General features: G+C 44.2%; 1 protein-coding gene across 5 annotated transcripts in view; it reads left to right on the top strand.

The window, feature by feature from the left end:
- Positions 1-26,711, top strand: part of arhgef18b (rho/rac guanine nucleotide exchange factor (GEF) 18b) — an 88,423-nt gene that overhangs the window by 26,083 nt on the left and 35,629 nt on the right. For 4 of the 5 annotated variants that reach the window (XM_063201090.1, XM_063201091.1, XM_063201089.1 and 1 more), the window contains exons 7-18: positions 648-725; positions 990-1,098; positions 1,780-1,987; positions 13,914-13,981; positions 14,767-14,803; positions 19,063-19,285; positions 19,935-20,041; positions 20,520-20,660; positions 21,772-22,013; positions 22,916-23,041; positions 24,093-24,210; positions 25,751-26,005. In XM_063201090.1, coding sequence (XP_063057160.1) covers positions 648-725; positions 990-1,098; positions 1,780-1,987; positions 13,914-13,981; positions 14,767-14,803; positions 19,063-19,285; positions 19,935-20,041; positions 20,520-20,660; positions 21,772-22,013; positions 22,916-23,041; positions 24,093-24,210; positions 25,751-26,005 — 1,712 coding nt within the window. Of the gene's footprint in view, positions 1-647; positions 726-989; positions 1,099-1,779; positions 1,988-6,466; positions 6,544-13,913; positions 13,982-14,766; positions 14,804-19,062; positions 19,286-19,934; positions 20,042-20,519; positions 20,661-21,771; positions 22,014-22,915; positions 23,042-24,092; positions 24,211-25,750; positions 26,006-26,711 lie in introns of those variants that run through there. The other variant, XM_063201093.1, reaches the window with a different exon arrangement.

Below are 26,711 nucleotides of genomic sequence, written 5' to 3'. Positions count from 1 at the left end.
GCACTGTACAGTTACTCCATATCAAAATTCATTTTTCAAGTTGGTTCTAAGCAGCACATTTTTGAGTGAACTTTGAGTGAAGCTGCACCCATGCCATGAAAGCATCTGGGTTTCCTGAAGAGGTCTAGTCTACGTGATACACGGGTATACGGCATATACCATATACCTCCATCAACATAAACCATATACCTCTTTCCTCCAAAAACAGTGATAACCAACAACCAAACTCAAGATGCATCCTCAGTGCATCAGGCAGTGTGATTGTGAAGCAGCATACACTATACTGCCCTACAAAGACAAAGTGCAGTAACTATGCCAAAATTGAGACTGAGACTGAGACTGAAACTGAGAGAAATGCCTTCAAAGCCTTGGTATTGGGTTGGATATTGTAGTAGTGAAAATTTGACATAGCAATATCTCTTTGAAAGGGGACACATTTGGACCATAAGGCTTTGTCACAAGATAAAGGAGGTGTGATGAAGACCGTTTTCAGTCTAAACTCAATTTGTTGTTACTGCCCTTTTGCCTTTGTATGGCAGAATAGTTGAACCGTATACCCACGACATAGAAAAAAGTCCACTACCCCACGTGGGTTTCCCGTTAGCCTTCTCAGGTCTCACAGCAGTTCCCTCTTGTCCTCTACGCAGTACCAAGCACAGGAGCAGGGGCCCAGACGAGAGGGAGTCCAGCAGCAATGTCACCTGGTTCGAATTCCTCGCCAATGAGTAAGTTCATTGTTTACGAAACCCTCTGTGTCTTTCATGTACTAGTTGACTTGATGACGAGACGGTGAATGACTGTCTACTTAAAAAAAACGGCTGTATTACACAACCCCTACTGTACACTACTGTATGTTGGGAAATAATCAAACAAGAATTATGTTGGGAAATAATCAAACAAGAATTTCTCTTTCGCTTTTCCTTGCGTGGGTTTTGCATCTGATTCTGAGAAAACCTCTAAAGCAAGCAACCCACTTTATTCTTTAACAGAAATGAAGAGGATGAGGACAAGACAGAGAAATCAGAGAGGGGTGCAAAGGTCAAGAGGACTCTTAGCTCACTGAGGAACCGAATGACTGGCTCCTTCAACAAAGACAAGGTGGGGAATCACCTTTATTTCACAACTCATACACTTTGCTATCTGTGTGAAACATTAAGTCAGCAAGCTGGTGGGAACTCAACTCACCAAAGTTCACATTATTCTTCCTCTCTCTGTCAACATCCTATTTTTCACCGATACCATGGTACAGCGGTTCTCAAACTGGGGTCGGGACCCCTATGTGGGTCGTGGGGGTACTGAAGGGGGGTCATGGACAAAAGGGACTTGTGTTCACTTGTGTGGTTCATAGATGTACTTGCTGTCCTGTGGATTTCTAGCAATATTAGAGGACAAACTAGTAATGCAATTTTTTTGTCCATTAATATTGCTAGATTTTCCATTAATAGTTTGCCTGCTAATATTGCTAGAAATCTATTGCTAGGCTAAGACGATGGTGGGTAAGGGGGTCACGGAAATATTCTGAAGTCCAAAAGTTTGGGAACCACTGATACCCTAGATGGCTCTGCCTTTGTTGCTGTTCTTTCCTGTAAATCTGTGCTAAACTATATGACATGATAATGCATGACAACCATTTGAAGGGAAATATTAACACAGGCTTTCTCTCTCTCTCTCTCTCTCTCTCTCTCTCTCTCTCTCTCTCTCTCTCTCTCTCTCTCTCTCTCTCTCTCTCTCTCTCTCTCTCCCCCCCCCTGCTGTTCTCCCCTTTTTGTCTATCCACAGGGTAAGACTCGCGAGAAAGACAGAGAGCAGCAGCAGAGAGAGAAAGACAAGGACAGGGAGAAAGAGAGAGAAGAGAAAGAGAGGGAAAAGGTGCGGCGTAGGAGTAGTAGTGGGCACCAGCTGGTCCCCGGCTCTTTCTCCAGCTGGACCACCTGCACACTGTGCAGCAAGACTCTGCAGCAGAGGAAGCATGGCCTGCAGTGTCAGAGTGAGTACTCACCGCTCACCCCGCACGCCGCCACCGCTTACAGTTACCAGCCCTCACCGCTCACGCTTCCACCGCTTACAGTTACCAGCCCTCACCGCTCACGCTTCCACCGCTTACACCATCCTATCCTATATCACCTGCTCACTGTGCAGCAAGACCCTGCAGAGGAAGCATGGCCTGCAGTGTCAAAGTGAGTACTCACTGCTCACACCGCACGCCCCGCACACCGCCACCGCTTGCAGTTACACCATCCTCTATCACCGCTCACCCCGCACGCCACCACCGCTTACACCAGTGGTTTTCAACCTTGGGGTCGGCTTATTGTTATGACTGAAACAACACAAACTGTCTTAAACTATCATAAATATCTATTTTAGCTCAACTCAACTAAATCGCACAAGTGAATTAAATTGCATATTATAATATCCTGTGCAAAGTCTCGTTAAGTGTATGAGGTCACCAAAAATTCCGGCTGTCAAAATGGGTGCGCAAGCTAAAAAAAAGGTTGGGAACCACTGGCTCACACCATCCTATCCTCTATCACCTCTCTGCATGCCTCACTTCTGTGCCTTTCTTTATTCTAAAGTACACTGTAAAACATAACAAGCCAGTTAGATGTAAAAAAGGTACGTTTCCCTGCTGTAAGTTTGTAAGTTATCTCAACTATAGGCTTAACTGCACTGAAGCTTTCTCAAGTTGAGTGAACTTTTAAACTTAAGACAGCAGGGCAACTTACTTTTTTTAACGTTTAATTGACTGCAGTGTATATGGGCCCTATACGGAAAAGATTACTTACAAAATGATTCAAATATGGACTAACTTTACCATTCTTATAGTCATACTTCATCATGCAATACAAGTAGTCCATTTCTGATATACAATTTTATAAAACTTTCATATATGTTTTTATTTATTATATATCTTTTTCGTATGGGAGCTATGTTTTAGTAGAGTATGTAGTGTCCACAAAGCCTGGTCTGCTATGTCAGAGTGAGTGCGTCATGACACACATGATGCCTCCACCGCTTACACCATCACCTCTCTGCAAACCTCGCTTCTGTGCCTTTCTGTACTGAAAAGGATGGACGTGTATAGGAAGTTGGACCAAGTACTGTACACTGATCACTAAAGTCACCTCTGTGTTTGAAACATTTGAATTCCCTCCCTATTGATATATTTGATTTCACTCCTCAACTGACCACGGCACTCTGCTCATTAGAATCAGCTGATGTTCTGAATAGCTGTAACAAATATATGATGCTTGATGGTAGCTTCTCAAGCCAACATATCCATCATTGGACAAAAACAATACTGAGGTGTCCCGTTCAGAAAGGCTGCCTCTGCCACACAGAACTGACAGTTAGAGTCCATTCACTCCGACTTCCTTCGCTTTTGAAGATCAACATTTACATGTTTGTCTTTGAACACTAGAGAGGATTGTTTTGCTTTCTAAACAAATTCTAACTAAGACACACATAACACTCACATGTCCATGCATCACACTTTCCCACCATCAGATAAAGTCTGTGCATGCACTGCTTGAATTATCCATTTTACTTCTTCACCCGTTACGTTGTTTAAGGTATGTCCTGGGGTGTGATCACTACTTGGAAATGTTATATTTTTGATCGCTGTATGATCTTTCACTCTTTCCTACACAATTCTCAGGCTAAGTGTTATCTTGGTTGTCTTGCATGTTTGCATGCTTGAACCAGAGGTGTCAAAACTAGAAGTAAAAGTAAATTCAGGATGTAATTTGTAACACTGGTATTACATATTAGTAAACATATTATCTTGTACACACTTTCACTGCACTCAATGATGTAGATACACAGTAACAGTGTAAGTGTTACTGAAAAGTACCATTACATTACATTACATTACACTTAGCTGACGCTTTTGTTTATCCAAAGCGACTTACAGTTATTTAGGTACAGGGTATTGGTTACAGGCCCTGGAGCAATGTGGGGTTAGGTGCCTTGCTCACGGGCTCTTCAGCCATGGATGAAGGTGCTGTTGTTAAGGGTGGGATTTGAACCTGCAACCTTCTGATCTAAAGGACAGCGCTCTATCCATTGAGCCACGGCTGTCCCAAACAAACAAATTTTATCCAACCAGCTCAGAACTATCTGATTATACGACATGTACATTGGACAACAGTAACTGTAGCCCACATACTCAGTGAAGTCACCTGTGTTTGAAGGAAACTGTGGCAGGGGTTTTTACTTTTCTTATACTCCTACTTCTACTTATGACACCCACTTCCACTTCTGGTTTGACCATTTGATTGCACAGCTTCTTGTGGATTACACCACAGCAGGCTATTTCTTTGTTTTGTTTTTGTTTTCACTCTTTTTTCTTCTTCTTCTCCTATTTCCTGCTCTTTATCACCCTTGCTCTGCAGGAAGAGGAATCAATTAGCTGTATCAAACTCTCCCAGCATGGGTGTTCTCTTCCAGTTACATAACTGAGGGGGGGGGGGGGCCGAGGAAGGAATTAAGGAGAGTTTCAATTTGAGTCACATGATGTGAAGTCTCTGGAATGCGAAAAAAAATGTAGTAGTCACTCGCTCCTCAGTCTCATGGTTAGCTAGTAAAGAAAGGTGCACTCCAAAGAGAGACGGAAAAAATGCCTCTGACCCAAGCTGCTCCAAGGGGAACTTGTGTTTGGATTTCATGCATTCTGAAAGTCTGCACGTGTGCACCACGCTCCCATTGGCTGGGGGAAACTGTCGCATTTGTGAAGTTGTACACATTCCTCTGATGCTTTTTGTTCTGAGACGCTTTGTGATGTTGGGGGTGTAGTGGGGACTGGCCAGGAATGCTTTACCGTGAGACCACTACAATTTAGACATTAATGTGTATGAAATGTTTGAATTTGGATCACTGTGAGGAGACAGTCTACAAATGTCTTGTTATTCCCTTCAGGGTTTTTATTTATTTGTCGTGACAGGAAACACAACCATGATCGTAATGGTAGCCATCAATCATCATCACCCTATGTATATTGTAAATATGCTTGAGCAATATAGGGTCCTAGGGTCAAGCCTAGACAGGGTGAAATGGCATTTAGCCATTATGCTGCAAAATTCTGGAACCAACTTCCTGTCCAAATTAGAACTCCAACAGTATCTTGTTTTTAAAAGAAATTAAAAACTGCCTTACCCTCATCTGCATTTGGTGATAGTTAGTTAATTATCTATAACACAATATGGATTCTTTTTCTCTACTCTTTAGCACATTGAATGACAATTATGTATGATAATGTGCTATAGTAGTCATTTTTGATTGATCGATTGATTGATCATACTGATTAGCATTTACAATTTAACTATGATTTGAATGTAGTATTATTTAATGTTAAGTGACTTGAGTTGGGGTTTTACATTTCCTTGTGACAAAAACCTGCAGGCCTTACTATTTTTCAGTGGCTGTGTGGCTCAGTGACCACTTTATACACACTTCAGGAACAGTTTCACACTTCAGGGACAGTTTCCGTGTGCTGACATCACGGCGGGCAGAATGTGTGTGTATAGACAGGTCCATTAGGCTGCTGCTCGGAGCAGGCCTATGTGTCTTCAGTCATACAAGGTGATGATACTCACGCAGCGCACATAACTCTGAAGCTGTCACAGCACTGTTAGGAAATATGATCTATGAATGTTTAAAGTGGACTGCTTACTAAACAAGTCGCTCTGATATATCTCCCCAAGACCCAGTGCATTCAGAACACGAAGGGCTACCCTGCCCTCGGCTGTTGAACATTGTCCAGACCTGCACTGCGGCGAGGTTTTGTTAGAGGAGAGAGAGAGGGAGAGAGAGAGAGAGAGAGAGAGAGAGAGAGAGAGAGAGAGAGAGAGAGAGAGAGAGAAGAAAATTGGATAAAAATAAGCTTTGAAGTGATGCATTGAGTCATAGTGCATTAGGCCTATATGTGCAAACAGTGAAGCTATGTCTAAGTAACTAGTTCCAAACAATTATACTGTAATTCAACATGTTTCCTTGTTATAATAAAGAAGGGAATATATGACCTATCTGTGAGCTCTATGCCTATATATAAACTCAGTGATACATACAGTAGGCATAGTTTATCCTCATTTATAGCGGTGCAGAAAACTTTATGGTAGGCCTGTGGTGTAACAGCATGTTGTCCATGCCATGTTAATATTTAATAACTTAATTCAGTTACTAAACTAACTAAGTGAATTTATTCATGGTTCTAACATCTAATTTTGTCTGGTCTATTCTGTGGTTTGTCGCTTTTGTCAATGACAGTACAACCAGCATTAAACAGTCATTGGTCTCTTTAAATTGGGCCCCAGCCCACAGTGAATCGGCTTTGGAATGCTTGGTGGTGTGTGGATTGTGTGCCTGTGATTGTTCCCAGAATGCCTTGAGAATCTTAGAAGCGGACCAAAGTCAGCATCGGATAAATTATTCTGACAACAAATCTCACTTTTTTTGCTTTCTTCTGAAGGAAATTTTTCGCATTTCAAATAACTGAAAACTGTGGAAGGATTCTAGTTATAACCCAGCATTCTGGACGGGAGGAAAACGGTAAGCCGATATACAGACGCATCAGGTGCATTTGAAGCAGCCTACAGAGCAACTTATCCTAGCTATGCTACCCAAGCAGCTAGCTACGTTGTTTGACTTCCTAGCATAGTCAGCTCGCCCGTTAGCCCGAAGCCAGCTGGACCAATGGAAATTATCCCATCCTAGCTAGGAAGCTAACTTGCATCCCAAGCGATAGCAGCAACCTGTTGAAAATAAGTTTAAGCCTTGATTGATTTTTGCATGTAGATATGAGACGGAGAGATGAAACTGACATTTCTGTTGTTCTAGGGTGAATGCAATTGTTTTGTTTGAAGTGCATGACTGTGTTCTGTATTGGGTCTTCTGTGGTCGGTGGCGAAACTGCGTTAATGTTTTGTAGCCAGCGATGGATAGCCAACTACGTAGCCACTTAGCAAAAAAAGTCTGATTATTGTTTAAATATTTCTGTCTCGTCGCCTTGTGTTTTGGATGGTTTGTGTGTTTGTAAAGCTTTATTTTGAAGGTGTAGTGCATGTAATGCGATGCATTCTGAAATTGATACTTGGCATGGGACTGTCTCTTGTCTATCAGGGATGTTTCCTATCCGAACATCCAAGCTGTCCTTCAAGTCCCATTATTCAAGTCTAAAACCGAGTGACGAAATTGATATCGTCTGTGCATCTGCCAGTCTTGCTAGAACACTGAAGTTGGATGTTTCTGGTGACTGGAGCGCATCGACTGGAATCTAGGGCTGTCCTTGGTTGGAATGGAACGGCCTGTCACTTTAACGCTTCCAAATAGTCGTTCAGTCTGTCATTTTGCTGTCTTGAGTTGCCGTACATTATATGAATTCTACGCCCGTTGTTAGAATGACACTCCTTGGTTTAACATCAAATGTGTATTGAAGTGAGATTGGTGTTTGCTGTGCCACTGATTAAGAAAGTGATGAGCCCGGTGGGTCAGAGGGCTGTAACGTTTTTGTAGCCTCGGGCGCTTCTTTTTACATGAAGAGGGAAAAATACACCTGTTTCTGCTGGACAGACCTGCTAGGCGAGGTCATCAGTTGTGACTTTACTGCCCCAGCCTCTTCTTATTTTTGTACGCCTGGGTGCTTTTATGTTTTTTTCCGGCCCACCCCCTCTCTACACTGGCGGATCCCCCTCCCTCCTTTGGGAATAATGGTGAGCAGCCTGGTTTTGTAGACAGGTGACTTGTGTTGTTGTCTTCACCGTTTGCTGGTTGGAGGTAGGTAGTGTTATTGATCCAGTTGCTCTATGTCTCCAATCCTTTATTTTGCAAAGCATTTTAGTATTCAAACAAGGTTGAGACATAACTGTGAAGATTGCTTCTCAGTTATGTTGCTGAAAATAGGGGAACAGTGTTGGAAGCACAAGTCTAACAGTTTGCTAGCCAAAAATGTTCAGACCAACGAATTTCCTATCAACTTGATGGCTGAGGAGGTCATCTAAAGTACGTGTGGTGTGCAATATGTAATGCCCTTTTTGCCTTCTTGAATGGCAGTGGTGGTGAAGGAGAAAAACAAGGCGAGAGTGCATAGGCCTAGTTGGAGCTCTGAGGATTTGGCCAGGTTCCACAAGGCTCCTTGTGAGTAAATGATTGTTGGTGTTGCAGATAAGTGACTCAGTTTCAATTAGCTGCTTAGGGTTGACTATCAGTTACTGTGTTGTAACTGCTGTGGGGTGTTGGTTTCTCTCACCCTATCCTACTTCCTGTTGGAGTGTGGCTTGTGCATGTGACTGTACGGTTTTGTAGAAACTGCCACAATAATTTTGGATCCTCTTTTCAGGAACTGCAACTTTTTCTTTCAGGCTTGCCTCTGTGTGGCACAGGGTAGGCTAAGCAGGGCTCGAGTTGTAGGGGGGTGAGGGGGGTGACATCCCCCCTACAATGAAAGTGGTCTAAAATCATCCCCCTCAATGACGGACATCCCTTCTTCACATATTGTATTAAAATTGCACTTTTAACAACTATATTTTCAAAAGTTTCTCGGGGGAGAAACCCCTGAAGCCCCAATAATCAGAATCCATCTCTGACCATCCACCCTGGTTTGATTTTACAACTCGACGAGTCCCACTGAGGCTAAGGTAGTTCAGGTGTGTTGTGCAACGCTCTAGAGCTCTATACTTGCTCCGGTCAGCAGATAAGGTATCAGTGTGAAGCTGGCAGCTGTAGGTAAGCTAATTCACAGTCACACATAGTAGGTTATTTCCAATATGCGGACTCCTGTCCTCCTCGGCCTGTGCTTGTGGCCTCGTGTTTTGCTAGGGCCTCCGCGGAGAAAGCAATAGTTTCCCCCCGCTGTCAGCCTAGCCACAGCAAGTTTTGGGGGACTATTCTTCATTCATTATCCCAATTGCATATGAGAAAATGACATGAGAGTTGCGTTTTTGCTAGATATTGAAATACACGTCTGTCGTCTGTGACGTCATCACGAGGACGCAAGCAGGCAAGGGAGCAAGGAGGACAGGAGGAAGGATATTAGAAAGAACCTGCTGTCTGGCTGGCTTACTGTACAAAGTTGCTGCTGCTGATTGTCTTGTGGGTGGTGCTTCCATCTTCTCCTTAATGTTGTCTTCTCATGTCTTTGGGCACTCTCACACTGCCTTGTTTGGTTTCTCTTCCTCATCTCCCTCTCCCCTCCCCTCCAACACTCTTCCTCTCACCCATGTTTGCCTGTTTCGCCCAGGTCATTCAAGTTGAGGAGTTAAGTTGTAGGCGACTGTTACTGGACTTCTCTTTGGAGCTTGACAACATTTTGCAGCATTTTTGAGCTCTGAAAAATGTCCAGTTGCATACAGTGCAGCAACTATACTAAACCATTGTCTCTCGAATTCGCCTTTGCTAACAATTTAGCAACTTAGTAGGTTGCCAATACTCCACCCGGAAAGTTAGCAAAGATGCTTTTGAGAAACGCACCACTGTTTGACTTGTGGCCTTGTTTTCAATTCAATGTATTAGGGACCATGTACAATTAAAATATAAAAGTTGCCATTTCATGCATTGCACTAGAGTTAGCCTCAGGTTATTTTACACCTGCAGTCCCTTATTTGTATACGGTGGTTCCATACAGTTTAGGACAGTGCATAGTATACAACTAACCTCTTTGACGTGTGGCGGTGTATGTGTTTGTGTAGGGTGGTTGGTTATGGGGGCGTGGAAGAAGGGAAGATTGGTGGTGGAGAGGCCATTGCTCCAGTTACCACTGCTGCCGCAACACAGTCCTGCTGCCGCAACACAGTCCTGCTGTCTGTCTGTTAGTGGGCAGGTGCAGGAAACAGCTAGGGATTGGTCACGCGTGCTGCACACACACACACACACACACACACAGACAGGAGTGCACACCCTCCTTAGGCACACAACACGCTCTTAAGCTACTGGTTGAGCATATCCATTCTGAACGTTTGTTTGTTTTGAAAATCTAACTGAAACCATTGTAGCAGATGGTGGTCGATCAGGGGGGCATTGTCGAGTGTTTACATTACGGTCGAAGATGAAGGCTAGCTGATCGTAGTGTAAGCTAAGCCTCTTTAATGGTTATTAAGAAACAAAGGGCGAACCTCCGTCACAGGTGTTTTGCCTAAGATAATCACGAAGCCTGATTGGGATCAGGTGTATAGTGCCCTGTAATCTCTCCTCTCTTGATGTTGATCTCATCAGGATCATGCCTTCTAATATTGCAGCTCTGCCCTGCTCAACGACGTATCGAGTAGGTAGACTACAAGGGGTTTGGCTTGGGTTTGTTGGGTGAAAATTGGAAGAATGCCTGCACCTGACGTTGAAGTCTATTTGACTGCAGTGCATCAATATCGTACTGTAAAAGGACAATATTAGTCTTGTCTAAAATTTAAAACCTGTTGCTGCCTGTTGCCAAATTTGATGTTTTCATGTGATGTTTTCATGACTATTTACAAAATAATAAACTAATATTTACTCATATGACCAAAGTACAGTACGTTTTGCAGCAAAAAAATGTCTATTTCTGGACATTCAAAATGGCGGACATGGAGAAGATCAAACTTTTGATGTAAGAAAAGTGCAATTCTCCCAGTCATGAATATTTTGATATAATTTGATGCTGGTGGTAAATATTTAGGAAAAAGGTAACATTTGTGAATAGGCAGCATGGATTTTGGAAAGAATGCTAAAATATTACACAGTGCACCTTGATATGGGTCTAGCACAACTAGACTACTCCAAAATGACAACAAGAGGAGGTCAAGAGAAGCTTCATCTGAGAGCGCAATGCTGTCGCACTGAAGTCTGTGGTGCGGTGTGGTGTGGGGGGTGGGGCAGTACATCTCACTGCTGACTTGACAGCCTGAGTTTGTTTCCATTTCTGTGGTCGATCTCTTTTTGTGTCTACATGTGAGAATGCACGCACACGCTTTCTGTGGAGAGTCAACAGAAGCAGTTCAGTGGGCTAGCCCAGCGGTTCCCAAACTTTACCATGGCAACCCCCCCCCCCCATTTACTGGTGGAGTCCAGACAAGCCCCCCCCCCCTTACATGGGTCGTGTCACACCATTTTTCTGTGCATCTCCTTTCATAATCATAGTCTACGTAGGTCTGTCAGTTAGTGGCCCACTGGGATATATAAATAAACACAATAATATTTATGCACTATGTAGTAGTAGATTAATGTTCAGAGATGCAGTATATTATTAATATGCAGTACTTGCCTAATGGGAATATTAATACGATTTGGTTTATTTTGGTGTACATTTGTTCAAATAGTTATTTTGTTTTGCTATACTTTTCCTGCCAGCCTGCCGCGGACCCCTTTAGCACCTCCTCACGGCCCCCCAGGTGTCCCCGGCTCCCACTTTGAAAACCATTGGGCTAGCCTATGTCATGATTTCTTCCAGTCATTACTAAATCAGGTAGATTGTAATAAGCACCTGAAAAGTCATTGGACTCTAAAGCAGTGGAAAGTGAGGTCATGTATTTGTGGTTTATGTGCTTGTTAAAAACAGAACATTCTCTCCGTCCAGAACAAAGCCTTCTCCCTACCTGATGCTCAGAGTAGTTGATAATTACCGCACAGTGACTGGGCTGTATTGGTTGCATTTAGAGCTAGTAGAAATATGCTATGTATAAAACCAGTGTCTTTTTAAGATAGCAGTCAGAGGGGCTACTTTCAGATTTGGCTTGTTTAGCAATCAACAAACATTGTCGGATTACAGCCACGTAGATTCACTTCATATGCTACCTACCTGGAGTTCAAGTCAACATTTTGGCTTTTTTTTCAGTTCTGAACTTGGGCTCATCATTCAGAAATCTATTCTGTATTCTTGTGATGTGAATTGGTTGGCTGTTGATTGCATGATGAGTGTTTTGGGGTGATCAACTACAGTTAAGGACCTCATATCCCTTATGAGCGCCATAGGATAGGGCCCTGCCGTGGCTCAAACGGTAGGGCACTGTTACGCCGGGGACCCAGGTTCGATTCCGGCCCAAAGTCATTTCCAGATCCTCCCCCATCCCTCTCTCCCATTCACTTCCTGTTACATCTCATATCGTCCAAACTAATAATAAAGGGATAAACCACCCTAAAAATATATGGGTGGTTGACGTTTAAGGCCGTAACACACTTAAAGTAGGAAACGTATTCCAATTTCTGAAAAAATGGGTGGAAAAATTGGGGGAAAAAAAGAAAAAAATGAAGCACTCAGTGGTTCGTGGAATTTCGCTTAATTTTTTCCATTTTTTGGAAAATGTGTCCTGTGGTGTGACATCATTGGTGTGACATTTCTGTAAGATACAATAAAATGATTAATATTCTGCACAAACATATCCCCAATGCTCTTTCTGCTATTGTTCCTTTAACCCCCACCCCACACACACACTACTACCCACCCGTACCCCCACCCCCACCCACTGTTTCTCCTTTAATATTGGTCTCAGATTCACACAAATGCAGTTCTGGGGTGCTACCTTGCTGCTAAACGGGCACAGCAAGTATGATTGAAATCGGTGTCGGTCGGGTCCCAAAGTGTCTGATTTCACGTGAAATGACCCATAAATCTGAACAAAATGTTTCTTCTCATCTAAGACTAATATGAAACATGATGTACCACATCTTCTTTCATTTACATTTGTTTTCAAGAGGAAAAATATAAATTTTGTAGGTTTTTAACTAATGTTACGTAAAAACATGTCAACCACCCATATATTTTTAAAAGCAATAAACGAATGATTGCATCGGCTACCAGTGTGCGAGTTCCACACTTTGCTTCTGTGGATTATTGCTTTGGAACCAATGCACCCATAAGGACTGGGGTTACTGGCGTGACACCCCCTCTGTCTTTTGTTTAAAAAAAGAAAAGAAATGAACAGCATCCTTTTCTCACGCTAAGCTTTTCACACTTCAGTCCCCAAGGTTGCACCGGTAGTGGTGATTTTGTTTTGAATGTGTGTGCAGGTGTTTTATGCAGAATTTAAGGCTGCTCTTTTATATTTTTTATTCCATTAATTCTCAGGCATTTGAATTGGAATGTTATTGTTTTGGTGCAAATGTTTTGATTCTGTTCTGGAAGTCCTATCTGCAATAAGTGCCACACTAAAGATTCTGCTGGGAAGTTGGAACCAATAGACGTCCTTGGTTGGAACAGAACACCCCTCCTCCAGCCTTCCAAGAGCTCGACCTTGCCTTAGTCATTGTGATAATCTTGAATATGACAGTTCTGTCTATCATGTGACTCGGCTTTGCAGTCAAATGTTTAAATCTTTCTAATCAGCTGTGGGGGATGTTGGGGGTGGGTTTTTTTTCTTTTTTTTAAAGATGTTTTTTGGTCTTTATTCATGATAGTACAGTGCCGATGGTGACAGGACGCAAGTTGGGAGAGAGAGAGACGGGGAAGGGTTGGCAAAGGACCCGGGCCGATTCCCGGCCCGGCCGCATAGCAAACGAGTGTCCTACCATATGCGCTACGGTAGGGCCTTGTAAGAGTGTTTTTCAGCGTTGTTTCTTGCTAGACCTCTGTGATACTTCACACCAGCAGAAACCCGCAAAGGACACGGAGCTCTTAACTAACCACATGTTTAATGTGATAATGAAGCTGCAATCACATGAAAGGTCACAATTACATGTCAGCTGATATTGTTCTATTGTGTATCTGTCATCTGAAATCCATTCTTAATGTGAAAACAACATTGAAAGTACGATTGCAAGGCTAGACTTTTATACAAACTTTCTCCAACAGTGAAATAGCCAAATGTATTACTAACCCAGCACTCTCATGCCGTGCGGACCTCATAGACCTGTGCTTGCTGTTAAGCCTGACTGATGGATGCACTTCCTCTCTCTCTCTCTCTCTCTCTCTCTCTCTCTCTCTCTCTCTCTCTCTCTCTCTCTCTCTCTCTCTCTCTCAGACTGTGGTGTGAACGTCCACAAGAGCTGCAAGAGTCTGCTGGCAGAGTGCAGTGGTAATAAACACAAGGCAAGTGTTTCCTGTCACCTCATGGACCCCTCCATTCATATCAGGCCATAGAAATGTCCAGAGAGGAGGCGATTATTATACATTTTTAGTCAATGCAAAGTAGGCTAGAGCTGTAGCAGTTTAACATGGGAGCTATTCAAGTCTTAGTCAGGGGCCTATACTACAAAGCTGGTTCAGGCGTAAACCAGGTTAAGTTAAGAGGCAAATCATCTAATAGAATGAGGACTCCAGGCTCTTCTATTAGATGATTTACCTCTTAACTTAACCTGGTTTACTCCTGAACCAGCTTTGTAGTATACGTAGCCCCCAGATGTATGGTTTCACAATAGGCATCACACTGTATTGTTTTCTTCCACTTATCCACTTAGGGCTGCACAATTAATCGAAAATAATCGAAAATCGTGATAAATTAGTGAAATCGAAGTCAAAATTTTAATAGTGATTTAATCGTGGCAATAGTGACCTACTTTTGAGAGCGTCCTTGAAACCAGAATATACTGACAGGCTGGTGTTTCTGGCCAGAAATCTGTCCACCTAAGTTTCATGCTATTGCCTTTACATAATTATTACAATTCATTTTATTTTGCTCACCCCGTATATAGTTCATTCTTGGTTATGTTTCATCTTGTTATAATTTTCAAAAAAATCTGCAAAAAATTAATTGTGATTACGATTTTGACCAAAATAATCGTGATTATGATTTTTTTCCATAATCGTGCAGCCCTACTTCCACTCCTCTTCCAGCTGTAGACATTAACTGTAATCTTCCTCCTTTCTGCCCACAGTTCAGGGAATCTGTGAAGAGCAGTGGATCTGCCCAAAGTAAGTGACTCACACATGTTCAAGGAAGTACAGTGTTACCATTCTGTTCCAGTGAAATTTGTTTATAAAAGGCCATCCATTTAGAAAAGTGATAACAGAGCTATAAAAGAAAGATTATGAGAGAGAGAGGGAGCACTCTTGGGAGAAAGCCATACCGCAAAGAATCGTTTCTTTGTCATTATTATGTGCAATTCCTGCCATCTTGGGCAATTTTCTATACAATTTTCCTCTGTAATTTATCGTGATTAATCCTGTGTGTACGTGTTGATTAATGAAGATGGCTTTTTTTGTTGCATTTTTAGATGCGTCCTAGCATCTCTATAAGAGGGTCTGTACATCCGTCGGTCCGTCCGTCTGTCCGTCTGAAATACTTTCTTAAATTATTTTCCTCCTGTGTCCACAAGGCGACCGAGTTGAGCTTTTGGCCTGGAGCTAATGCGTGCAAGCCAAAACGTCTATATAACGTGTATTTGCAAACCGGCTAGGCTACGCAGCTGATTGCATTGTTAGCACTTTGCACTCGGGCACAGAAGTCCGTATGCATGAGCCTCCGAGTCACGAAAGTGAGTTCGCAAACATTCTGGCACTACATTTGAGTGAGTAGGCCTAGTCAGTGCGCACTACGCACTGAAACATGGTGCTCAAATTAGTAGACAAATGCGCCATTTGATGTACTGACTGATGTTCTCGGTTTCTGGTGTGTCATGTTGAAAATCGACCTCGCGCAAGGCAAGGCAAGGCAAGCACACAGTGTGAAACATAAGCTTGCTCGCATGCACCTCAACATGTTACCAACAAATTACTGTTGTGGCCTATTTCAAGAAATCGTGATATTGGGAGGGTCGTGCATTCTCCCCAGAATTAAAGGGGTGGGGTCATATAAACATATGGTAAGAGAGGATCATTCACTTTCTGCTGGCGGGCGATGTGGACCGCACAGGTGCGTTCCATTGTGCTCAGTGAGAGCACTGGCAGAGAACGCGTCTTCTGATTCTTGCTTTGCAATCGTTTGAATTTGGTGAACTCTGGCACTCTTAGAATAAAGCTGACTGCTTTGTGCCTTGACGTTAAAAAGCTGGCATTGAACCAGAAGCGCATGATTCACCAGAACGGTTTTATTTATTTACTATTTGCCGATGTTTAAATTCTTTCCCACATGCACGTGATGCTGAAATGGCGTGATAGGCCCTACTAATGGTTGATAAATACTAACAATGTGTGGTAATTTGTTATTTACTTGATCTATTTGAATTCATATGCTACTTTTCCAAATCCAGGCTTATACATGCAGTGTTTCCCATACATTGAGGAAACTATGGCGGCCCGCCATAGTTTAAATTTGGCCGCCATAGTTTCCGAAAATGTTTAAAAAAAAAAAAAAATGTTTTGCAATTTATTTTTTTTATTTTTTTTAACGATTTCCGTTTTTGTTAAAAACGATTTGAAATACGATTTCCTTCGCATTTTCCTCCTGGAGTAAATACATCCTATAGAGAAAACCACAAGTGCTTGAAAGACAGAGGGATCAAAAGCCTAGTAAAGTTGTTGTAGTTAACTTGGGTTTGGGAGCAATAAAAAAAAACCTTCAGAGAAGGGACAGTTGGGATGAGTTTACTAACACTCCCCAGGCTTTGTTTTACAATGGGTTAGGTGACAGGCCTTCATTGACACGGCAGAGGAGACATCGGGCTGCATATAGAAATTAATGTGTAATAAATGTGAATATAAACATAAATGTGTAATATGTTGTTCAGCCCTTTTAATGGGAGGAATTTTGAAAAACTGGCCCTGTGACCAGCACCCCTCATGTAGAATGTGTACTATGTGTGTGCACACTATGCCTATGTGCACACTATGCCTATGTGTGTGTGGGGAAAAGGCATAGCCCACCCTCTTAGACCCTTTTTGTCTATGCGTTAACAATTTACATAGACCCCTGCATGAGGGACGAATGAAACTGTGTTGTAAACAGAAATGATTCACTGTACTGCATTTAAAAAAATATATATATAAATGGCAATGTACTACTAATATCATGGGTAAAATGTTATGTAGCCTTATTTCTCAAAATATAAATGGCTGAAATGTAGGCCTAGGCCTATAGTACTCATTGTTTTGCCATTTTGCATTTACACTGTGTGAATACAACACCCCCCCCCCCCCCCCCCCCCCCCCCCCCCCGGACAAAAAAAATCCCGGCTGCCCCCATAGTTTCCAATATTTCTGTGGGAAACACTGACATGGCGTTGACAGGTTATGAGGAGGCCAGGGGGGCGTTTGGGCAAAAAAGGTTGAGAACCACTGTCATAGACAGACGCATCTGTTGTCCGCCTGTCGGACTTGTTTTGCAATCGGCCGCTGAGTATTTTAGGAGGGACTATTAAGATAAATGAGACCATGGGCCATGGGTGCACATAAGCACATGTCCACTTTTGATGAGCGAGGTGACCCACTTGGTTAATAAACATGACGTAATTCGATAGGAGACGGCCGGTTGCCTTTGTTTTTGTTTTTGTTTTTCTGCTCTCCCTTACCACGTGATTGGTCCGTGCCGTCCAAGCTCCTCATGCTCCTGGCTGCAGTGGATCAAACTGGTCCCCAGGCGGCAAATTAAAGCTGCCTGCCTGGCCACACCTGACGGATTATCCTCCCGTCTCACACAATCCTTAATTTACACACCCTTAATGTCTTTTTGTTTTTAAACTGTTTTGTTTTCAAGGCCAAGAATGAGTTTTTCGGTACCTGACAAGTTTTAACTACTTTGCGTCTGCAGCGTTCATCAAAGGTGTCACAAACCGTTTTTATTAACCTATTTAGCGGAACACTTTTTATTTCAACAGACCACCTTGAATGAGGAGTCCCTGTATCAGATACTGAAACCAGACTGAGATCTGAGTCAGGTACTCTGGCTCTCCGTTGGTTACACAAGACACTTTCTGTGGAAGTGGCTAAATCGCCATGGTGTGATTCACCTATTCCCCATCTCAGCAGTCACCTTATTGCATGTAAGGTCCTGGTAATTGTGGTCAGATTCAGAAATATTCCTTCAGATACTGGTGGCAGGCAGCTGGTGGTATACAGTATGTGAAGGTTTTGTGATGAGGGCAGCACAAATATGGATGGTTATCTTGGTGCGGTCTGCCATGCCCCCATGCCCCTCATCCAGGATCCACCTTCCAGAACACGCCACCTGAAACTACTAGTACTACCTCTTTACTTTCCATATCATGCTGAATTGAGCATGTGTTTGGGCTCTCTCACTAACATTTGAACGCTAATACAAAGTGTTTATTGTAGACTCTCTCATGAAGAGGTCTTTTTTGTTTAAAGTACGTTTTTTTAGCAGTTGTATATTGCAGATATATGCAGATTATAGATGGTTAAATATATGCCAGAAAAGGCACCGAATTTTGAGCCCTGAGTGAAATAATGGCCGTAGGTGTGGTGGTCAGTGTCTTGCTAAGTGCTCTCTGACAGAAGGAGTGTTCGTTCCCGCTGATGGAGCTGGAGCTGTGTCTGCCACAAGCAGCCTGCCTCCCAGGGGGCCAAGTTCATTTTTTTCCCCCTGATTATGGGGCTCGTGCTTGCTCATCAACATCAACAAATTAAGTGGGGAAGAGGGTTTCTTGATCCCATACACAAGTGTGTTAGATAGGACCCTGTTGTGTCTCTCTCCATCTCTGTCTGTCTGTCTCTCCGTCTGTCTGTCTCTCTCTCTCTCTCTCTCTCTCTCTCTGTCTCTTTCTCTCTCGCACGCTTTCTCGCTCCTTCCCTGATGAGATTTTCCCAACCCCTACCTTGCCAATCACCTCTACCCAGTGGGAGAGTTGTGGGAGGAGAGTCAAAGTGTGAATTATGAAAACATCGAGAATCTTCCAGAAGAAGCTGCTAGGGAGGGAGTATGGGAGCGGGTGGCTATAAAAGACCACTGCCCATCCCAGTCTGTAAGCGCATCTTTTCGCTCAGAATTTTTCTCGTTCTGTCATTGTTGACGTTTTACCTGCCCATGGAGTTATCGCCTGGTGGTGGCAGCTTTGGCGGTTGGAGCCGAGCCTCCCAGCGCCGTGCCGCCCGTGCATCCCGCGGGTTGTCGCGGCGACTGGGCATGCGGATGCTGCTGCACGGCAACCTGCTCCGCTGCAGCCTGCTGGGCTCGATCGGCGCCTCCTGGCTGCAGCGCTACCAGAACCAGAATCAGCACCAGCGTCAGCGCTCGCCCCGCTCCTCACCCTCTCACTCGCCCTCCTCTCGCTCCCCAGCTGCCATCAAGGACCATCCGAGCTCCACGACCACATCCCATCACCACCACCACCACTACCAGCAGCAGACGTCCCAGTCGCCTCCCCAGTCGTCGCAGCAGCAGTCCTGGGCAGCCGATGGCTCGTGCCGGCCCCCGCGCCCCACAGGCATGACCATCACCCCGCGAGGACCCGCTGCCGCCGCCACCAGCAACTCATCTCTCAGCCACTGCAACAGCTCAGGGTGAGTAGGAACTAGGGGGGTGTAAATAATTATGTATCGATGCATCGATCCTACGGCCGACGATCGAATGGAATTGTATCGTATTGTGGAGCATTTTTAAGTATAGAAAATAATCGAATCGCTGGCCCCTGCCCAATGCTCTAGCCTCAAGAACATAATAGCAATTGAAAAGGAATTGAAAAAACATTGAATCGAAACTTATCTTATCGTTGAGCTTTCTTAAAGTATCGTAAATAATCGAATTGCTCCCTAAAATTATAAAATTGTTATTGAATTGTATCGTCGTGGAGGCTGTGATTTGCACCCCTAGTAGGAACCTGATTCCTCTAATCAACCTCTCCTGCACCCTTAACCTTATTCCCAACCTTTACCCCTACCCATTCCTTCACACACCCCCAAACCCTCTGGCAATCCACTGTCCCCTTCATAGGAGGTCACTAACACTGATTCCAGCCACGAAAATGATGGAAACTGTTCAAATGTGTATTTTGATTGTGGTTAGACATCAGTTGAATTTGGGGTTTTTAGTTGAATGTCTTATGCGTAAGGGTAGGGTGCGGGGGTAGTTAGATAAGCATCAGTGCTGGGCTTTTCTCTCCCTCTTTCTTAGTGTAAGTGCGTGTTTGGCTGAAGGCTTTGCTCTTCTCAGATCTCTTCCAGGAGAGATGGACGAAGCGGATGCAGGCCGGCTTAAGCGCCTGGCCGACGACACGGTCTCCCTGGCCCCCTCCACCACCGACTCCATCATCGTAGACGGTAAGCCAGGCCAGAGAACACGCTGGACCTCGTGACAAACGAGCTGCTGCCTGCTGCTCCCCAGTTGAAGCACAGGCCACAGGGGAGATGACACTGTAGCCCCCAGCCCACCCTCTCATCATCCTCAGTATCCTCTGAGGAGTCTGTTTGTCTATGTCTATGTCTATGTCTGACTTAAAGTAACTGTCTTAGTTTTACCTGGTGCGTGTCCTATCTTTTTTATTTTATTTATTTCTTTATTTTTATTCTTTATTATTTATATTATTATATTATTTATTATTTTATTTAGTCCTTTTTCTTCTTTCTCTTATACTCCATCCTCTCTCTCCACCCTCTCTCACTTTTCATCTCTCACTCACTCACTCCCTCCCTCTCCCTCTCTCCCTCCCTCTCTCCCTCTCTCTCTCTCTCTCTCTCTCTCTCTCTCTCTCTCTCTCTCTCTCTCTCTCTCTCTCTCTCTCTCTCTCTCTCTCTCTAGATGCATATTACGCCGCAGTGCGTGGGGACCTGGAGGCTGACGCCCAGGACTTTGAGCAGGAGTCGTGGAGTCAGGTTGTGGATCAGCCCTATCTCAAGGCACATTCCAAGGAGACGCTCAAACGACAGGATGTCATATATGGTATAAGTTGCTTCTTTCCCTACCTTTCTTCCTATTTGTAGTTATCTGTTGGTTAGTTGTAGGACTCCAGCCAACCAGCCAAATGCTGGTGAAAATTCAGTTCGGCTGAAAAGACTTACTAGCCACTTTGACCCATTAGTGAGTGTGTCTTTGGCTAATAAGATTAACATCTTCTAGCCATTTTGGCTGGTGATGAAAAAGTCAATTTAGAGCCCTGTTGTTATCTGTTGGTTACTTAATTTCGGCTGTAACTGCATCGTGTTCCCTACCTGCTGCACACATATTATAAATGGGCCAGAGAGTCACCATTTCAGCGGTGCAAATTGACATGTAAAGTGGAGTCAAGTGGCAGTTGGGTTTTATTGCAAACAAGTGTGTAGTGCATGTGTGTGTTGTTGAGTTGTGTAGTGTGTAGTGCATGTGTGTGTTGTTGAGTTGTGTAGTGTGTAGTGCATGTGTGTGTGTTAGAGTTTTGTTTTTGTATCCGTTGGTATTGATTTGCATATGTTTTTATTTGCAAATGTGTATGTTCATAGTGCCGGATTGTCTGCATTTTGTGTGTGTCTGTGTCCGTTGAGTAATGAATGGTTGGTGGGTGGGTGGTGGTCAGGGGTGCCGACAGGGGGGACAAAGGGGATAGTTGTCCCTGGCCCAGAGTGAGAGGAGGACCCAAAATTGGGTCCTCATTACATTGTATCTATTGGACTGGGGGGTCCTTTCAGATGACTTTCTCCTGGGCCCAGCCAAAGCTGTCAGTGGTGGTGGTGGTTGTAGTGCTGGTGGGGCGATCGAGTCATCTGCTTACACACTTCTTGCCGTAGTCACTTTTTTCAGTTACCCATCTTGGTTACTGTTGTGCATCTGCCTATGTGCTTGTTGCCATTTATTCCTTTGTAGTTACATAGCTGCCTACTTGTTTTCCTGTTTATTTTTAGATTCAACTTTGTCATTACTACTCAGTATAAATAGAGGGCAACGAAAAACAGTAAAATGATGAGATTGAACTGGTTTTGCAAATACTGTATATACTTGATATTTATATTTTAGTGACACATCTTGCCTATGCATTATGTTTATTGTTTGCGTATGTCCTCTCCTACGGTGTGTGCAGAGCTTATCCAGACGGAGGTTCACCACGTGCGGACGCTGAAGACTATGCTGCGCGTCTACCTGCACGAGCTGCGAGACTCCCTGCAGTCTCAGGAGCGCCGCCTCTTCCCTCGCCTCGAAAGCCTATTGGAGCTGCACGTTCACTTCCTGTCCCGCCTCAAGGAGCGCCGCAGCCAATCAATGCAGCCGGGCAGTGAGCGGAACTACACCATGCGCAGGGTGGGAGACATCCTCGTGTCGCAGGTACTTACTCACACTCTCTGTCTCTCTATCTCTCTCTCTCTGTCTCTGTCTCTCTCTCTCTGTCTCTGTCTCTCTCTCTCTCTCTCTCTCTCTCTCTCTCTCTATCTCTCTCTCTCTCTCACCGTCTCTCTCTCTCTCTCTCTCTCTCTCTGTGTCTGTCTCTCTCTCTCTCTCTCTGTCTGTCTTGCACAGGTTGGCACTTCAAACGAACATTACTTTTTCACACACACACACACACACACACACACACACACACACACACACACACACACACACACACACACACACACACACACACACACACACACACACACACACACACACACACACACACACAAGCTCAAATAACCCTGATCTGAGCACCTGCCCCACATCACAGTTCTCCTCACCTTCCATCTTCAGTTCAGTTGTCAGTCACTTTGATGCAAGACATGCAAGGATATTATCATCATCATCATCATCATCATCGTCATTCCTCCATTGCTGGCTTCAAGCTTGTGCTTGTGTTTGTGTTTGTTCGTGTTCTCTGGGACCACTTATTCTTGGTCATGTTAATCTCTTGTCTACCTCAACTCACAGAATTTTTTTTTTCGCACAATTGCCTTATTATTTTTTTCTGTAGTTTCTATTTTCCCTCCCTGACTATATTACCTGTGTTATATGTGCCTTGACATTTTCATGTGGGTATTATGAGTATTTATGTAAGCTAATTTCCCCTCGGGGATCAATAATGTTACTCTACTCTGCTCTCTATTAGTTCTCTGGGGAGGGTGGGGAGAGGATGACTGAGTGTTAGTTATCAGTCACTTCGATGCAGCAAGACTGGACTGGGATATTACCATCACCATTCCCCCACTGCTGGCTTCAAGCTTGTGCATGTATTTGTTGTTGTTCATGTGCAGTTCTCTGGGGAGAGTGGGGAGAGGATGAAGGAGTGCTATGGAGACTTCTGCAGCCGCCACAGCGAGGCCGTCAGCTTCTACAAGGAGCAGCTGCAGACCAACAAGAAGTTCCAGAGCCAGATACGGGTGAGGACCAGCAAGAACACATGTAGCGTTTGGAGTGCGTGCACATCCAGCTAAGACAGGTGCCGGACTAAACACGATCAAACAAAAGGAGAAGGTCCGCACACTGCTGCTGCTCCCAGTTTATTACACACAACGTTTCGACCAGTCTGGTCTTCGTCAGGCGTAGGGACAATCAAGACAATCAAGAGCACAACACAAAGCCTTTATTGTCGTCATGGTCACGGTACCATGAGATTTAAAGCATCTCCTTTAAAAGAGCATGCGCCGCAATGTATAAAAGTATATATAATGTACTAATAACAGCTGGGAGACTCCTATGCCGTTAAGACACCTGCGTAAACTCACTGAAGTACACAGACAGACCAAAGAGATAACACAGACTTGAGTTTAAAGTGGCTAGTAGCATCATACTGATGGTATTTCTCAAGATGAAGTGTCCTACCCTAGCTAGGACAAGTAACATCCATTTTTCACGGATTTCACCCGGAGTGTCCAGTAACAAGTAGTGTAATTAATTGGATACTCCGTGGTGAAATCTGTGAAAATTGAGCGTTACTTGTCTTAGCAAGGCTAGGACACTTCACTTTGAGAAATACCAGACATGTGAGAGGTGGTGTAGTTCCCAGAAAAATAAACAGCCCTTACGTTTAATTCACAGCCTTTTCACCCCTCAGTATATCAATAGCACCACCTGTTGTTGTGGTGGCCGAATCACCAAACCTGGTGGTGTAAGTTGCAGAAGTGTTTTATTTTAGGAACATAATTTGCAGCTATAATAAGGCAACATATTCATGGCTAGTAATAGTAGTAGTTTTATTAGTAGTAATAGTAATAGTGGAAGGCAAGGACAAGGATATACTAAAATAGAAAGAAGAATTCAGTCTGACCCTTTTTTTTCTTACTGCACCATACCATATGGTTTTTGTGGTCTTGTTCAGTGTCTTGTGCAGTCAGCAAACTCATTTCCTGTCTACTTGCGTGATGGGGTTGTGAGGTGTTATGTCAGAGTTTGGGTGTAACCTTGCTGCCTCTTCCCCTTTTCGTCTTGCAGAAAATCAGCAACCTGTCCATCGTCCGTCGGCTGGGCATCCCAGAATGCATTCTGTTGGTCACGCAGCGCATCACCAAGTACCCTGTGCTGGTGGAGCGCATTCTGCACAACACGGAAGGTAATGCAGTCCCTAACCAAAGCCCATTCATCTGCATTACAAACTTTGCCAGTAATGGAAACTTCTCTTCATTGTTGCAATCCATCAAGATTAGTGCGTATTGGTATGTAGTATGTAGCAGGATAAGCTCCATTGTAAGGCAACCTTTTGGGGGTCTGGGGTGCATTTCTCGATAACATCGTTGCTAACTCAGTTAGCAACTTACTTGGTTGCAACGCAATTGGAAACCTACTAAGTTGCTAACTGGTTAGCAACGATGCTTTCGAGAAACGGGAACGAGGTTAGAATATTTATTTAAGTTAATTAATTTGCTTGTTTGTTTATTTATTACAAGCACCCAGAGTTGCATTTTGTTTTTGCAGTAGATTGTTTACCAGTGAGTATTCCACAAAGCAGGCCATGGTATGGTGTAGCCACTCGTACAGTATGTTGGCTCAGAGCAAGTGCTTAAAGCTACTAGATGAGCTTTATTTTCCCATAAGCTGTAAGCCCTTGAGACCTTGCTAGGAGGGTTACCGCTGGATGACTCACTGCTGCACTAAACCATTTGGGTCAGTCCTCACTCCTCATGAGCACTCTGTACTGGCTCACTGACGTGAAGCTTGTGTGCGAATGTTTGCGCAGTCATAGGTTTTTTTTCTAGTTTTATCGAATCGCTTGCCTTTAAAAAATCGTTATCGAATCGTATCGTCATGGAGGCTGTGTATCTTATGTCCAATCCAAATACTTTCTGATCCCCATATGTTTATTCGGAAGGAAATGAAGTGCTTCATGTAAACCTCCCCCTACTACGTTAACCTCGTCCCCAATCCCCCTTACCCCTACCAAAGCCCTCTGGAAACCCACCACTCTAGATTTATTCTACTACATAGGATAAGCAGGTAGACAAATATGCCGTATCTGAATGCGTGTAATTTGATTATCTGTTTGTATGTGAGCAGGCACGTGTGGCTACGTTAGTTACAGTATGACCTCACTTCAATTGCATGTAGATAAATGTGCCCTATCTGAATGCGTGTAATTGAATTTGTGTGCGTGCGTGAATGTGTGGTTGTGTTATAAGTAAGCATGAAGATAAGTGTGCTGTATCTGAATGTGTGCGTGGGTGTGTGTCTGTGTCCGTGTTGGGCAGCCATGCTGTAATGTTTAGGGAGTTAGACTGTAGATCACAGGGCTTGCAGGTTCAATCCCCCACCCTTACCAATCCCTTGCTCCCTTTATGACTGAATGGCCCTTGAGCAAGGAAGGCACCTATTCCCACACTGCTCCAGGGACTGTAGCCAATACCTGTAAGTTGCTTTTGGATGAACGCGTCAGCAGAGTGTAATACTGTACAAAGTAATCAATCAAATTAACAACAGCCAAAATTCTGGTGAAATTTCAATTTGGCTGGTGGAAAAGACCAGCTTACCCACTTGACCCATTAGTGAGTATGTGTCTGGGTAGTAAGATTCACATCTTCTAGCCATTTTGGCTGGTGGTGAAGAAAGCCCTGAATGTGATGTGATGTAATGTGTGCATATGCCCTGTCCATCCGCAGCGGGCTCGGAGGAGCATGAGGATCTGACGCGTGCGCTGGGCCTCATCAAGGAGGTGATCACGCAGGTGGACACGCAGGTGAACGACTACGAGAAGGCCTCGCGCCTGCGGGACATCGCCGCCAAGCTGGAGCCCAAGTCGCACGGCAAGATCAAGGACGGCCGCGTGTTCCGCCGCGAGGACCTGTGCCAGGGACGCCGCAAGCTGCTGCACCACGGCACCGTCAACTGGAAGGCCGCCTCCGGCAGACTCAAAGGTATAGACATGCGCACGCAGGCACGCGCACACACACACACACACACACACACACACACACACACACACACACACACACACACACACACACACACACTAGACTATACGCGGCACCGTCAACTGGAAGGCCGCCTCCGGCAGACTCAAAGGTATAGACATACACACACACACACACACACACACTAGACACATACAATGCAGGGAACCGTCAACTGGAAGGCAGCCTATGGCAGACTGAAAGGTATACACTAGTGCAGATATACTCAACTGGCCGACTCAGGTCCGGACGTGGACCCAAACGCAATGTCATCCGGACCGAAACAAAATCTCTCTACAGTATATAATGCATGTATTACAATTATTTTTATTTTATTTTCTTTGTGTGTCAAACAAGATATCACTGCCATGTGATCTCTTGGTGTATTTCCGCGAACCCAATTTTATGACAAAATATAGCTGCAAGCAGCAATGCGGGGCCAAGCAGTAAACTTGCCCAAGTTGCCACTGCAACAAAATTAACTGCAGCGCCCCCTTTAGGCCAAATCTCACCAATGTTGGTGTGCAATCTTTGGAGGGGAAGGTGATCATGTGAACCAAGTTTAGTTTGAACAGAGACATTAGAATAGAGTAGAATCTTCAGTCTGATTGGTTGCGATTGTAGCCAGTTAGCTTTGCAGTTCCTGGGTGTCCACTAGGTGGCGAACGCT

Source organism: Engraulis encrasicolus, chromosome 6 (assembly GCF_034702125.1).
Source record: "Engraulis encrasicolus isolate BLACKSEA-1 chromosome 6, IST_EnEncr_1.0, whole genome shotgun sequence".
Lineage (NCBI taxonomy): Eukaryota > Metazoa > Chordata > Actinopteri > Clupeiformes > Engraulidae > Engraulis > Engraulis encrasicolus.
This window is presented reverse-complemented; position numbering and strand designations above follow the sequence as displayed.